The sequence below is a fragment of the Carya illinoinensis genome, chromosome 11 (genome assembly GCF_018687715.1).
Source record: "Carya illinoinensis cultivar Pawnee chromosome 11, C.illinoinensisPawnee_v1, whole genome shotgun sequence".
NCBI lineage: Eukaryota > Viridiplantae > Streptophyta > Magnoliopsida > Fagales > Juglandaceae > Carya > Carya illinoinensis.
Genome location: NC_056762.1, coordinates 28,166,149 through 28,178,939, shown reverse-complemented (window position 1 = coordinate 28,178,939; position 12,791 = coordinate 28,166,149). Strand labels below are relative to the sequence as shown.

Below are 12,791 nucleotides of genomic sequence, written 5' to 3'. Positions count from 1 at the left end.
AAGATCAGGAGACGGTCATATACGACCAGCAATGACTGATTTTTCTGAATGTATCTTTGACTTGAATATGCTGGATCTTCCGCTGATAGGTGGGCCCTTTACCTGGTCCAATAGTCAGACATGGTCTAGGCTTGACAGATTCCTAATTTCGCCGGAATGGGAATCTCATTTCCCAGGTGTGTGCCAAAAGAGGTTGCCGCGTTTATGCTCAGACCATTTTCCCATTCTATTGGATGGTGGCGGTATTCAGGGAGGGCTACGATACTTTAAATTCGAAAACATGTGGCTCAAGAGCGAGGGCTTTGTGGACAGGGTAAAACTTTGGTGGTCTTCATACCAGTTACATGGTACCCCATCATACATTCTTGCAGGTAAACTTAAGGCTTTAAAGAATGATTTAAAGCTTTGGAATTTACATACTTTTGGTGATGTAGGGGGAAGAAAGAAAACTTTGTTGGAGGAGTTACAGAATATTGAGAGGGCTAATGAAAATAGACCCCTTACCATAGTCGAAAATGCCAAAAGAGCTGAATTGACATCAGAGTTGGAGAAAATGGTCTCCTTAGAAGAAATCTCTTGGCGACAGAAGTCACGAGCACTGTGGTTGAAAGAAGGGGATCGAAGCACAAAATTCTTCCATAGAGTGGCTAATTCTCATAGGAGAAACAATTCTATGGAAATGATCAATATTAATGGTATAGATTGCATGGAGGCTCCAGTGATCCGGGAACATGTGGTAAACTTCTACGAACATTTATTTACAGAACAAGAGGGGTGGAGACCAAAAGTAGAGGGATTGGGATTCGACTCTATTGACTCTCAGACAGTGGCCTGGTTAGAAAGAGCTTTTGAGGAAGAGGAAATATATGAAGTAGTCAGAAAAATGGGGAAAGATAAAGCACCAGGTCCAGACGGATTTTCGATGGGTTTCTTTCAGACATGCTGGGAGGTTGTAAAAGAGGACATCATGAAAGTGTTTCAAGAACTATTTGTGTCTGGAAAATTCAAGAAAAGCATGAATGCCACCTTTATTGCTTTGATTCCGAAGAAGCCGGGAGCAACAGAAGTGAAGGATTTCAGACCTATCAGTCTCATTAGTGGGGTGTACAAAATCATCTCCAAAGTGCTTGCCAACAGATTAGCGGCGGTTTTGGGTAAAATAATTTCAAATCCTCAAAATGCTTTTGTAAAGGGTCGACAAATTCTGGACTCTGTTCTAATTGCCAATGAGTGCCTGGATAGTAGATTAAAGTCTAGTAAAGCAGGTATAATGTGTAAACTAGATATGGAAAAGGCATACGATCATGTTAACTGGGACTTCCTCCTTTATTTGCTGAAGAGATATGGTTTTGGGGAAAAATGGTGTTCATGGATTAGGTGGTGCATTTCGACGGCAAGATTCTCTGTGTTGACTAATGGTAGCCCAAAAGGTTTCTTTAGTAGCTCTCGTGGATTACGACAGGGCGATCCCTTATCCCTACTACTCTTTGTTATTGTCATGGAAGCTTTGAGTAGGATGACAGAGGCGGTGGTGAGAAATGGTTTTATGGCTGGATTTTCAGTTGGAGATTCACGTAGGGGTTTTATCTCGATATCACATTTACTTTTTGCAGATGACACCCTAATTTTCTGCGAGGCAGAGCAAGACCAGTTGAAGACACTAAAGGCGCTACTCTTATGCTTCGAAGCAGCGTCAGGACTAAAAGTGAATTTTGAGAAGACAGAGTTAGTACCAGTTGGGAATGTAAGTAACACTCGACACCTGGCCAATATACTTGGGTGTAAGGTGGGGTCCCTCCCTATGACTTATTTGGGATTACCTTTGGGAGCCGCCTCAAGGGCCATATCTACTTGGGATACAGTAATCGAAAAGATTGAACGAAGACTGGCAGGGTGGAAGAGATTGTACCTGTCTAAAGGAGGCCGGGTGACACTAATAAAGAGTACCCTTTCTAACTTACCAACCTATTTTTTGTCTCTTTTTACAATTCCAGCAAGTGTGGCGGCCAGGATCGAAAAACTATATCGAGACTTCTTATGGAGTGGGTTGGGGAAGGAACAAAAATTTCATCTAGTCAGCTGGGCAAAGGTATGCAGGCCAATTCAGTCAGGTGGGTTGGGGATTAAGAATTTGAGAACGTTTAATCGGGCCCTTCTGGGGAAGTGGCTTTGGAGATATAATGTGGAACCGGAAGCACTTTGGAAACTGGTCGTGGACTACAAACATGGTAGCTTGTGGGGCGGATGGTGTACTAGAGAGGGGAATGGTACATACGGCGTGGGGGTTTGGAAGCACATAAGAAGAGGGTGGGGGGTATTTGTTCGACACACTAAACTGATGGTGGGGGAGGCTACTCGTGTAAAATTTTGGAGGGACATATGGTGTGGGGAGGAGGCCTTAAAAGATGCGTTTCCATCTGTCTTTCTAGTGGCCTGTGACCAAGAAGCTTCAGTGGCAGACCTTATGGTTCTTTCAGGGGACCAAGTCCAATGGGATGTCACTTTTAGTACAGCTGCCCAAGATTGGGAAATGAACTGTTTTGAGGCTTTTTTCAGCCGTGTATATTCAGCGAGACTACAGGTTTCGTGTGCAGATAAGTTGTGGTGGACACCGGCAGGTAAAGGTATTTTCTCGGTCTGCTCTTTTTATAAATCTCTTACATGTCGACCGGATTCCCAATTCCCTTGGAAAAGCCTGTGGAGAAATAAGGCACCCCCCAAAGCACTCTTCTTCACATGGACAGCGGCTCTAGGGAAGATATTGACAACAGATAATCTGCGTAAGCGTCGAATAATTATCTCAGATTGGTGCTGTATGTGCAAAAAAGAGGGTGAATCAGTGGATCATCTCTTGCTACATTGTGAGATAGCTAGAGCATTGTGGAGCGAAGTGTTCAGTCGCTTAGAGTTAAACTGGGTAATGCCGGCTTCAGTAGTTGAGCTTCTGGCCAGCTGGGCAATTCCGGGTGGGGTCCCTCAAATCAAAGCAGTGTGGAAGATGGTCCCCATATGCATCATGTGGTGCTTATGGCGTGAACGTAATGATCGGACGTTTGAAGATAAGGAGCGGTCTTTAGAGGAGCTTCGGTCTTTATTTTTCCGTACTTTATGCCTTTGGGCCATAGCAATAGACTTTAATGGCCTAAGTTTTCATGATTTTCTTGTTTCTAATGTATCGAACTAGATAGATGCTCCACCTGTATACCTTCTTGTGTACTTGGACTCTGTCCTTTATCATTAATACTACCGTTTACTTATCAAAAAAAATATTTATTCATGTAAAACTTTGGGTTAACTTAAATTCCAGCCCAGCCCCAATTAAAGAAAACAGCCCACTTAAAATCACTAAAACAGTTTTCTGCAAACACAACCAGTCCATTAAAAGCATCAAGCCTACAAGAAATCAACTCATTTAACTATTTCGAAAGTTTCTGCATAAAACAAGCCCACCCGATTTAAAACATTAGCCCAATACAAACAAAACCCAAAAACTGAAGGGCATGACCGTAATATCTCTTCTAAAGTTTCCCTTTTAAGGCTCGAGAGATTTATTTAAGTTCACTTTATTAGGCCATCATCTGACATCTCTCTGCTGCATAAGACAAAAGTAATAAATTTTGAGAGACTACAGAGAGAGGGTAGATGAGAGAGAAAATTTTGGACAGATTCAGAGAATTGAAAAGTGAGGTTCGCGGCTAGCTTTTATGCTTTATTCTAGGGATAGTTTCCAGAGTCAGTCTGATAGATATAGAAATAGAAGGCTATTGAGAGAGAGATCAAATTTTAGGGGGAGAAACTGAAACTCACACAACCGAGGGGAAGGGTGTGGGCGACGGCAATGGCTTACCTGAGGGAGTCTGTGCGACAGCACCAGGGTGGCCGGCAATTTCTGGCAGTGTTCGTGGTGCTCTGACGTCCTGGGGTGATCAGCGGTGGCTGGGCAGAGTACTAAGCTATGCAAGCAAATCTTTTTATTTTTCCCTCTCTGTCGACTAGATTTCTGAATGATTAATCTGAGGGTTTCGTGGGATTTTATAGAGATGAGGGAAAGGGTTTTACGTGAGTTTTCAGGAGTTTGGGTAGAGTTTGAAGTTGGGAGTTGGTTCCAATTTAGGGGTGTAATTCAAACTTGAAAAACAACGGGGGAAAAATCTATCTTAAAACATATCTCAAAATAATAATAATAATAATAATTACATTTTTGGGATCGGGATGTTACAATATGTTCTTTAAGTTACCATTTATGAATTGACGCTTGACTGCTGGACTCTCCTTTTCAGGGAATTGGATTCCTCAATGATCCTCGTAGGCTCAATGTTGCTCTAACACGTGCTCGATATGGTATTGTCATTCTGGGGAATCCTAAAGTCCTGAGCAAACAGCCACTGTGGAATAGCTTATTGACACACTACAAGGTATTCCTCTCTTGTTTTTACATTGTTTCGGTTATCTGAGGCTTAAAAAAAAAAATGGTTATCTGAGGTTGTATCCTATCATACTTGCCATGTGCTTTGAATCAGTGTTGAAGCTAGCCAACTAATATATCTCTCAGAATGTTGTGTGATTGATTACCCTAATATTGTCTAATTATTTTGGAATTACACATTATTCCTTTTGGTGAACTCTCTCTCAAATATTTGATGATGTTACAGTGAAACGATTTAGTGGTTTCTGGGTGGCTCTAATAATCATTGCAGATTTGACCTGCTATTACCAATGCACTATTTATTACTAAAAAAATGTCTCTGGTGTTTTTTTTTTTTTTTTGGCATAATTTTTCATCAGGAACATGAATGCCTGGTTGAAGGGCCTTTGAATAACTTGAAGCAGAGTATGGTTCAATTTCAGAAGCCCAAAAAGGTATGGTTTTGAGTGGGAAAAAATGCAAAAGTTGATCTTCAGGTTGTTTCATTTCTTTTTTTCCCACGCGAAGGGGCGTGGGTGGTTACGGTTTGGAAAGCTTGTATTTGGATAAGAGCAATTCCATGGTTGTTTTGAGGAGTTGGTTATCGATTATGATACTTCTATTCGGATGAGAGCTGATGTTATGGTTGCTTTTCTTTGGGCACAGATCTATAATGATAGGAGACTTTTCTTTAGTGGACCTGGAGTTGTGCCTAATGATACATTTGGTTCTGTTGCATCACCTGGCCAAAATCCTGATAGAAGAAGCGGTCGTGGTAGGGGTATGTTATTGCTATCATATTGCATCTTTAAATTGTTAGTCACATAATTTTTGGAGTTTTCTCAAGTGCTTAGGATATGTATGTGTTCAGGAGTCCTACACTTACACTTAAAATCTGGAAGAGGATGTGGCTCCAATTTCCTCATTTTCACTGTAAATATATAATGACTTAAATAGTACATGATTGTGATGCAATTTTATCCAACTGCAGGTACTTTTGTACCTCCTGGACCTCCTAATGGTACCCATAAGCCTGGGGTGCATCCTGCTGGGTATCCAATGCCCCGGGTTCCCCTTCCACAATTTCATGGCGGTCCCCCTTCTCAGCCATATGCTATTCCAACTCGTGGAGCTGCCCATGGGCCAGTTGGAGCTGTTTCTCATGCCCCTCCACCAGGAAGTCGAGGTTTTGGGGCTGGTCGTGGCAATGCTGGTGCTCCTATTGGCAGTCATCTTTCACACCACCAAGGCACCCAGCAAGCTATTGGAAATATTGGCTCTACTTTTAACTTTCCAGCTCTGGAGAATCCAAACAGCCAGCCATCTGTCGGTGGTGGTCCATTATCGCAGCCTGGGTTTGTTAATAATGTCTGTCCTTGTTCTTTTGATTTATGTTTTACGATAAATCCCTGTGATTTTCCCAATATTGGCATCGTTGTTCCTGACAGTATCTTGTCTTATGTGGCAGATGCCAGTTCAAGGGCCAAGCCAAACATTTCGTGATGGATTTTCCATGGGGGGCATGTCTCAGGTGTTTATTGTACTTGTATAGACAACTTTATGTATGTTTGCTTGTTTTATTTTTGATTCCTGATTGTCTTTCTAATCATCAGGATTTCTTGGGTGATGACTTCAAAAGCCAGGGATCACACGTTCCATATAATGTTGCTGACTTTTCCACTCAGGTATAAAGGAAATTCTAGTTATTGTATTCTTGAAAATATATTCTTTGCATCGGTGATGTGTGTGTGTGTGTGTGTGTGGATGTATTTAATGTTGGAAAACTCCAGGTAGGTTTTTTTCTTTGCTATCAGCTTTCATCGAGCTATCAGATGTTCTGGATTTTTCCACTTTGCATTAAACTAGTGTCTATAATAGGTTTAGATGTAGTTGCTAAAAGGCAGTGGATGTATAATCTATCTATTACAAGATGTCTTGGTGATTTTAATCTTTACAGTATTAGTAATTGTTACCTATTTTCTTTTCGATTTAACGTCAAGTTATACTTAAAAGAAAATGCAACTTTGAATTTTATTTGTTGGGTGAGTTTTTAATAAATTATGCCACCTTATTAGGATGGGTGACCTCCTGGGAAGAACTTGTGTTGCACCCCTCGTTTATCGATAAAAATAAATAAACTATGCCACCTTATTGTATATTATGTTGACGTGTTGCTGGCATGATCTGCAGGCTTCACAAAGTGGATATGCTGTTGATTATGTTACCCAAGGGGCGCAGGGTGGGTTTCCTGGGAACTTTCTGAACCAAAATTCTCAAGCTGGATATTCTCGCTTTGGCACAGGGAATGATTTTATGTCTCAGGTTTGCTCTAACTACCATCCTCAGGATTTTTTCCCCCTCTATTTTCCTATTTCCCTTTACCCTCATGTTTTGTTTTCTTCTCTGATTTTTTTCCTTAATATCTGCTCTGTTGCAGGACTACATGGCTCATGGATCGCAGGGTCTATTTACTCAGGTTGGCTTCAACGATCCCTCACAAGATGATGCATCACAGAGCCATTTCGGTGTGGCAAATGCCAACCCACTTCAGTCTCAGGTTTCTTCTAATCTTCTAATACCAATGTTGTAATAGGTATATTTCATAGGTGCAATCATCAAAATATTAAGATGTGAGAGGCATTTGGCCACAAGAGACCTTGCTACCTGCTCTGCAAAGAGTTTGATGGTCTCTGCGTTTGGCTGAATAATTCTGCACCATTCCTTGTCTTGGTGACTGGTTGTTCTCTTATGTTAAAAAAATTCATAAGCTCTCTGAGTTATTTGCAGCGCTTGATGAATTCTCTCTACTCTCAGCCCTTTGGCCACTACAACACACAACCACCGCTAAACTTGCAGGCTCCACAACAGCAGCCTCAGCAGGGTCAGAGTCAGAACTCTCAAACTCAGAAAATCCATTATAATGGTTGAGAGAGTGGGTTTTATGGCGGTGATGGGTTATAGTCTTTGCACTCAGCAACTTGGTTTGTGCTCTCTTGTGTGCCCAAGTTTATATGTACTGCCCTACGAATCGGAAACGGTTTGGCTTTTGGTTCAGTACAATTACCTCCACAATGCATAGTGTTGATTACTTCAGGGGTTGGGAATAAGATGAGTTGATCAAGATGAACGGGCTTCGAGAAAAAACACCGGACAGCACATCCGTGGCTGAGAGAGAAAAGGATAACCCCCTAATTACCTGCATGGAGTTTTGTATTGTTGTTTGAGAGAAGGTATTAAGTGTTCCAAGGGAGAGCATTACATGACATGGTTTGGTTGAAAGGGTTTGGATATTGAAGAAACGTATAGAAGCAAAGCCTTTTACCGCATGCTGGGAAAACCAGCGTTGATACAAAAGCATTAACTGCTGAAGATTCTTATAGAGCCGGCCGGGGAAAGTCGAGCCTAACCCTTTCACTCGTCCTGATATGTAATTATACTCCATATTGATATTGAATAGACGTTGTCGCCGCAGGAATGTTTCGGTTACAAAACTATGCCACCCAGAGATTAAACTGCGGTGGTATATGATATAGAATGTTTGATCGTGGTTTCCTCTGTAATTTGGCTTGTCTTGATATCTGATGGTTGATATAATATGATGAGCAACTTAAAAGTATTTGTGCTTTTAGGCATCTGATACCTGCTTCAAGAGTCGAGAAAAATATTTAGGACAACCCATTGAATCGCATATTCGTCACTGTTATTGTTTGATATTTAGTGCTTCATTGGGATTGAGATAAGAAAGAGTTTTTCAACTTTTAATTGCAAAGCTTTTCTAAAAGGTTTTACCATTAAAGAGTTATTTAGTTTTTAGTAAACATGCACTTAAGCTCGGTTTGAAAGAGAGATTATTTCAATTTATCTCATCTCATTTAATCAATATAAATATAACGCCAGCCCCACTGCTATTTGAAAGTTATTGCTGGCCCTGTTTTTTGTTTACTTGGTGATTTAAGGAAATATTTTTTAATAATGTTTTGAATTTTTTAAAAAGAAAAATATTTAAAAGTATTAAAAAACTATATGTAAAAAAATTTAAAAAAAAAAAAACACAAATAATAAGCAGTGGCGGTAGTGTAATGTATCATTATAATTTTTTCAGATTTTCACATAAAATATAATAAATAATTTAATTTTTTAAAATTTTAAAATAATAATAATATTAAAAAAATAATATTATAATAATATTTTATTAAAATTTCATCTCATCTCAATTTACTGTTCAAATCTATCTAAGTGCTTTTAAAGTTAGTTACGGGGGTTTTTTAAAAATATGACATTATCTGTAAGATTTTTTCAATAAACTTTAATTTGGTGCTTTTTAAAAAATGGATTTTCAGGTGCTTACTTTTAACATACTTTTTTTCTTTAAAAAAGTTTTTAAGATATTAGAAGTACTATTTAAGGTCTTGTTTGATTATGCAAATGAGATAATATGAGTAGTAGTGAGATAATTTATGAATAATAATAAAATAGTTTAAGTTAAGATATTTTATGAGATTTTAAAAAAAAATAATGCTAATATGTTTCCTCATTTTGCCTCTCATTTTGACTGCTCATGCATTTAATTTTCTTTAAAAAAAATTGTTTATTGATTAAAGAAGTGAATATTAATATATTGATATTTTTTTTATTTTTTTAAAATCTTTAAACTTGTTTGAAATATTAAAAAAAAAAAAAGTCAATTTGTACCAGGGCACACCAAGTATGCAAATTGAGAGGGTATAGTAGCATTGCTTATTTTTGTTTTGACGTTTGAAAAAATTTAATTGTTTTTTGTGTTTTTTTAAGTTTGAAAAAATTGTAATAATTAGATAAAAAAGTTAAAAATTAAAAATTAAAAAATATTTATATTTGAATGGTATTTAGATATTGAAATAGATAAAATGTGTTAAGACCAAACAAACTTTATCTCAAACAGACACACTAGTCCCATAAAAGATATTAAAGTGTTAATTTCACACAATGAATTTCTTTACCTTTACTCTCCTTTCTCCTTTTATCTTTCTCTATTTTAGTTTGGAAGGTCAATATACCTGTGAGAGTGACTACCCAAAAAATTTATCGAAATTCTTTTTTATTTATTTTTTCATTTATTTAAAGATTAAGAAATTATTTTTTAATAATTTTATAATTTTTTAAAAAAATATTTAAAAGATTTAAAAAAAATGTTTTTAAAAAAAATAAATAAACAGAAACATTTAATGTTATGAGGTGAAAATTGTGTGAATTGTCGGTGAGTGTAACAGATGATGTTATGGGGTCCGCTTTGCAACGGTCTATCTAATAATATTAAGCCATTAACAGCATTCAATAAAAATCTTCCAAGTAAGCAAGCCCACATAAAATTCATAAGTATCAATACACTAGATGATTATCTTTTAAATTACTTCCCGCTGATTTATTTTGATCTTGGAGCCCCCTCTCTCTACTCTTTTCCGAATAAACCCTGCCTTATCTCTCTCATACATTTCCAATTCCCAACTTGCTAGCTACCTACCTCGGGCTCGGGGTCCTCTTTTTATTAATTTCCATCAAGAAGATTAATTAATTATCGTCAACCTCCCATCGTAAGTATGGGCAAGATCGACCCCCTCCGTCCATCGTCATCGTAAGGGTAGATATGGCTGACATATTTCCAACCGAAATCATCATACAGCAAAATCTCAGAAGAAGAAGACAAAGGGTTAGAAGTGAGCTTTAAAATGATGCCTGATTTCTTTTTCCTTCTATGTTGACTTGCCCAGGGTTTTGTATTTTTTTTTTTTTTTAATTTACTGACATTCAATGGGAGAAAATGGGAGACGGGGGAGAGGGAGAGGGGACAGGATTGGTTCCGTGGGTGAAACTTTTCACGTAGGGTGCAGGCACAAGAAAATTAAAATGGGGAGTGTATTTGTCAACAGCCCATTAGAGGGCCCAATGGGCTGTTATTTGACTATTATTAGACTGCCCGGTCTGAAATTATTTTCTATTGAATACCGTACCGGATGCCGTACCGGTCAAGACACTGGAACGAAATATTTCGGTACCGGTACCGTTTCGTGTACCGTTTCGGGATAGTCGATATATAAATAAATTATATATATAAATATATATATTAATTATATTTCAAAATAATAATTTATATATAAATAAAGTATACATAAATACATATATCTATATAAATTATAAATAGTTTAGTCTAAATTTGGGGTAAAAAAATAAATTTGTAGTTTGAAAAAATGAAAAAAAAAAAAAAAAAAAAAAAAACCGAAATACCGGCTGGTACGGGCCGGTACATAGGCCGGTACAGGCCGAAATCTCGGCCGGTAACGGCTGGTACGGCCGGTATTTGAACCGGTACGAAATTACAGAATTTCTGTACCAGTCCGGTGGCCGGTACGGAATATACCGACCGTACCGGCCAGTACGGTACGATTTTAAAAACATTATTTGGTAGTGATGTGCTTACTACATTTGAAAAAAAAAAAAAAAAAAAAAAAAATCACGTGTATGATTAATTTGTGCTACCGCAAGAAGTGGATTTTTTCATTCATAGGACTCGGGACGAGAGAAGCAAAATTACTGTAGGGAAAACTACAGAAATGAAGAGGGAACGGCAGCTTCAACGTCGGTCTCTTGGTTCGGTGGTATTAGTTGGAAAATGGCGAACATGTCAAAACTCTCTTCTTCCAGCGAATTGGAGGTGTTGGAGGGATTGAACTGACTCGACAACTCAATGACTCCAAAGCCCTGAGTCGCCAACGCATTCAGGCACTCAGCGGTCCATGGACGAACCTCGCATGCCGCCCAAACCACGGTATCTTTCCTTTCCCCACATACCCTTTTCAGCGTCAGCCGTCTCCTCCGTGTTGAAAAATACGTCCGACATCAAGACCAGGTTGAACTCGTCCAAGTCCCCGGACTGACTCGGTGACTTGTCCGATCCCCAAACGTATTCCTTCACCTCGACTCGGTCCTGCAGCCCGTTGGCTTCCACGTTCCTTATCAGCCCAGGAAGTAGCGGCCCAATGTCGGTGAGCACGACTCGCCCGGCGCCGAGAAGAGCCGCCGTTAAGCCGGGGAGTCCAGCCCCGGCGCCAAGCTCGAGGACGGTCTTGTCCTGGAAATCAAAATTCTGAGACGCTATCCAATCGGACAACACCAGGGCAGAGCCCCAAACCCACGACCCGGTGAGTGCTCGGCCGCTGACTGAGTCGCAGACGTCCTCGAGTTCGTGGATTGTAAGGGCTTTGCCTGCCACTTGGATTTCTCTGACGCCCATTCTCTCCGGAAGAGCTGCTTCCGTATCATGTTAGAAGGGCTTCTGTGAATTTCTAGACGATTTTTATAAGCACAGAGTGTTTTGGGTATACTGTAAAAATAAGAACCAAAAATGCAAGAAAAGCATAAACGAGAGAATCGGAGAATATAGGGGATGAAAAGCTGGGGTCTTGTGTTGTATGCTGAAATTATTTCCAAGATTCTCCATATAGCTTAATGCAGCCTTTCATCTACTTCATTGAAATGGCATATGCATTACCCACTGCTTGAACATGTGGGATCAAAGTCTCGGAATGAGAATAAATACGAGAAGGAAAAGGAGTGAGTTCGAACATATCTAAAGAGATGCTGGTTGGGGTAATGGAAAGGATTCTTACACCACTGTATGAGAATTAGGGGTGTGCATCCGGACCGGATTTTTTCCGGATCCGGTCCGGAAATCCGGATCCGGGTGAATCCGGGCGGTTATCGGCCCGGATTACACCCGGGCGGTTGAGAGAAAAGCGGATCCGGTTACGGATCCGGTTTTTTAATCCGGTAATCCGTAACCGGATATTACATCCGGATTCTTTTTTTCTCTTGCCAAACGACACCGTATTTCTTACATTTCCTCTCCAAAACCGAACGAAATTTCCTCTCAGCTCAATCTCTCGTCTCCAAACCTCAGCTCAATCTCTCGTCTCCAAACCGAAAGAGAAACCCTAGCCGTGCCGTGCCGTGCCGATTGCAAATCTAACTCTGTCTCGAAACCGACGGTATGCTAATCTCTCTGTCTCTGTCTCTGTCTTTCTCTCGGTTTGTGTTTGATTTTCGCTTGGTCTATTGGGTTTGTGTTTGATTTTCTGGGTTTATTCTTTTGTGAAGCTGATGTTTATATCTCTTTCGATTTTTCATGCTTTTGGTCTCTGTCTCTGTCTTTCTCTCGGTTTTCTCTCGGTTTGGTTGGATTTTTCTGGGTTTGTGTTTGATTTTCGCTTGGTCTAGTTTGGGTTTGATTTTCTGGGGTTGGGTTTATAATCATTTACAGATTTATATGTTTATATCTCTTTCGCTTGTTCTGTTTTTGCTAGTGACTGGCATTTGGGTTTGGTGGTTAAAAACAGCATAGCAAATTTAGCAA

At 39.4% G+C, this 12,791-nt stretch overlaps 1 protein-coding gene and 1 pseudogene across 2 annotated transcripts in view; one reads left to right on the top strand and one right to left on the bottom strand.

Moving 5' to 3' along the window:
• LOC122280751 (regulator of nonsense transcripts 1 homolog) overlaps window positions 1-8,021 on the top strand; it is a 29,269-nt gene extending 21,248 nt beyond the window's left edge. Inside the window, exons 21-29 of one of the 2 annotated variants that reach the window (XM_043091762.1) lie at window positions 4,281-4,415; window positions 4,786-4,860; window positions 5,072-5,186; window positions 5,397-5,773; window positions 5,874-5,936; window positions 6,019-6,090; window positions 6,596-6,727; window positions 6,843-6,962; window positions 7,220-8,021. In XM_043091762.1, the coding sequence (XP_042947696.1) occupies window positions 4,281-4,415; window positions 4,786-4,860; window positions 5,072-5,186; window positions 5,397-5,773; window positions 5,874-5,936; window positions 6,019-6,090; window positions 6,596-6,727; window positions 6,843-6,962; window positions 7,220-7,333 (1,203 nt within the window). In that variant the 3' untranslated portion in view covers window positions 7,334-8,021. Of the gene's footprint in view, window positions 1-4,280; window positions 4,416-4,785; window positions 4,861-5,071; window positions 5,187-5,396; window positions 5,774-5,873; window positions 5,937-6,018; window positions 6,091-6,595; window positions 6,728-6,842; window positions 6,963-7,192 lie in introns of both variants that reach the window. The other variant, XM_043091761.1, reaches the window with a different exon arrangement.
• A 2,883-nt stretch (window positions 8,022-10,904) lies between these two features.
• LOC122281875 lies at window positions 10,905-12,061 on the bottom strand (annotated as a pseudogene).
• Window positions 12,062-12,791: the final 730 nt, after the last annotated feature.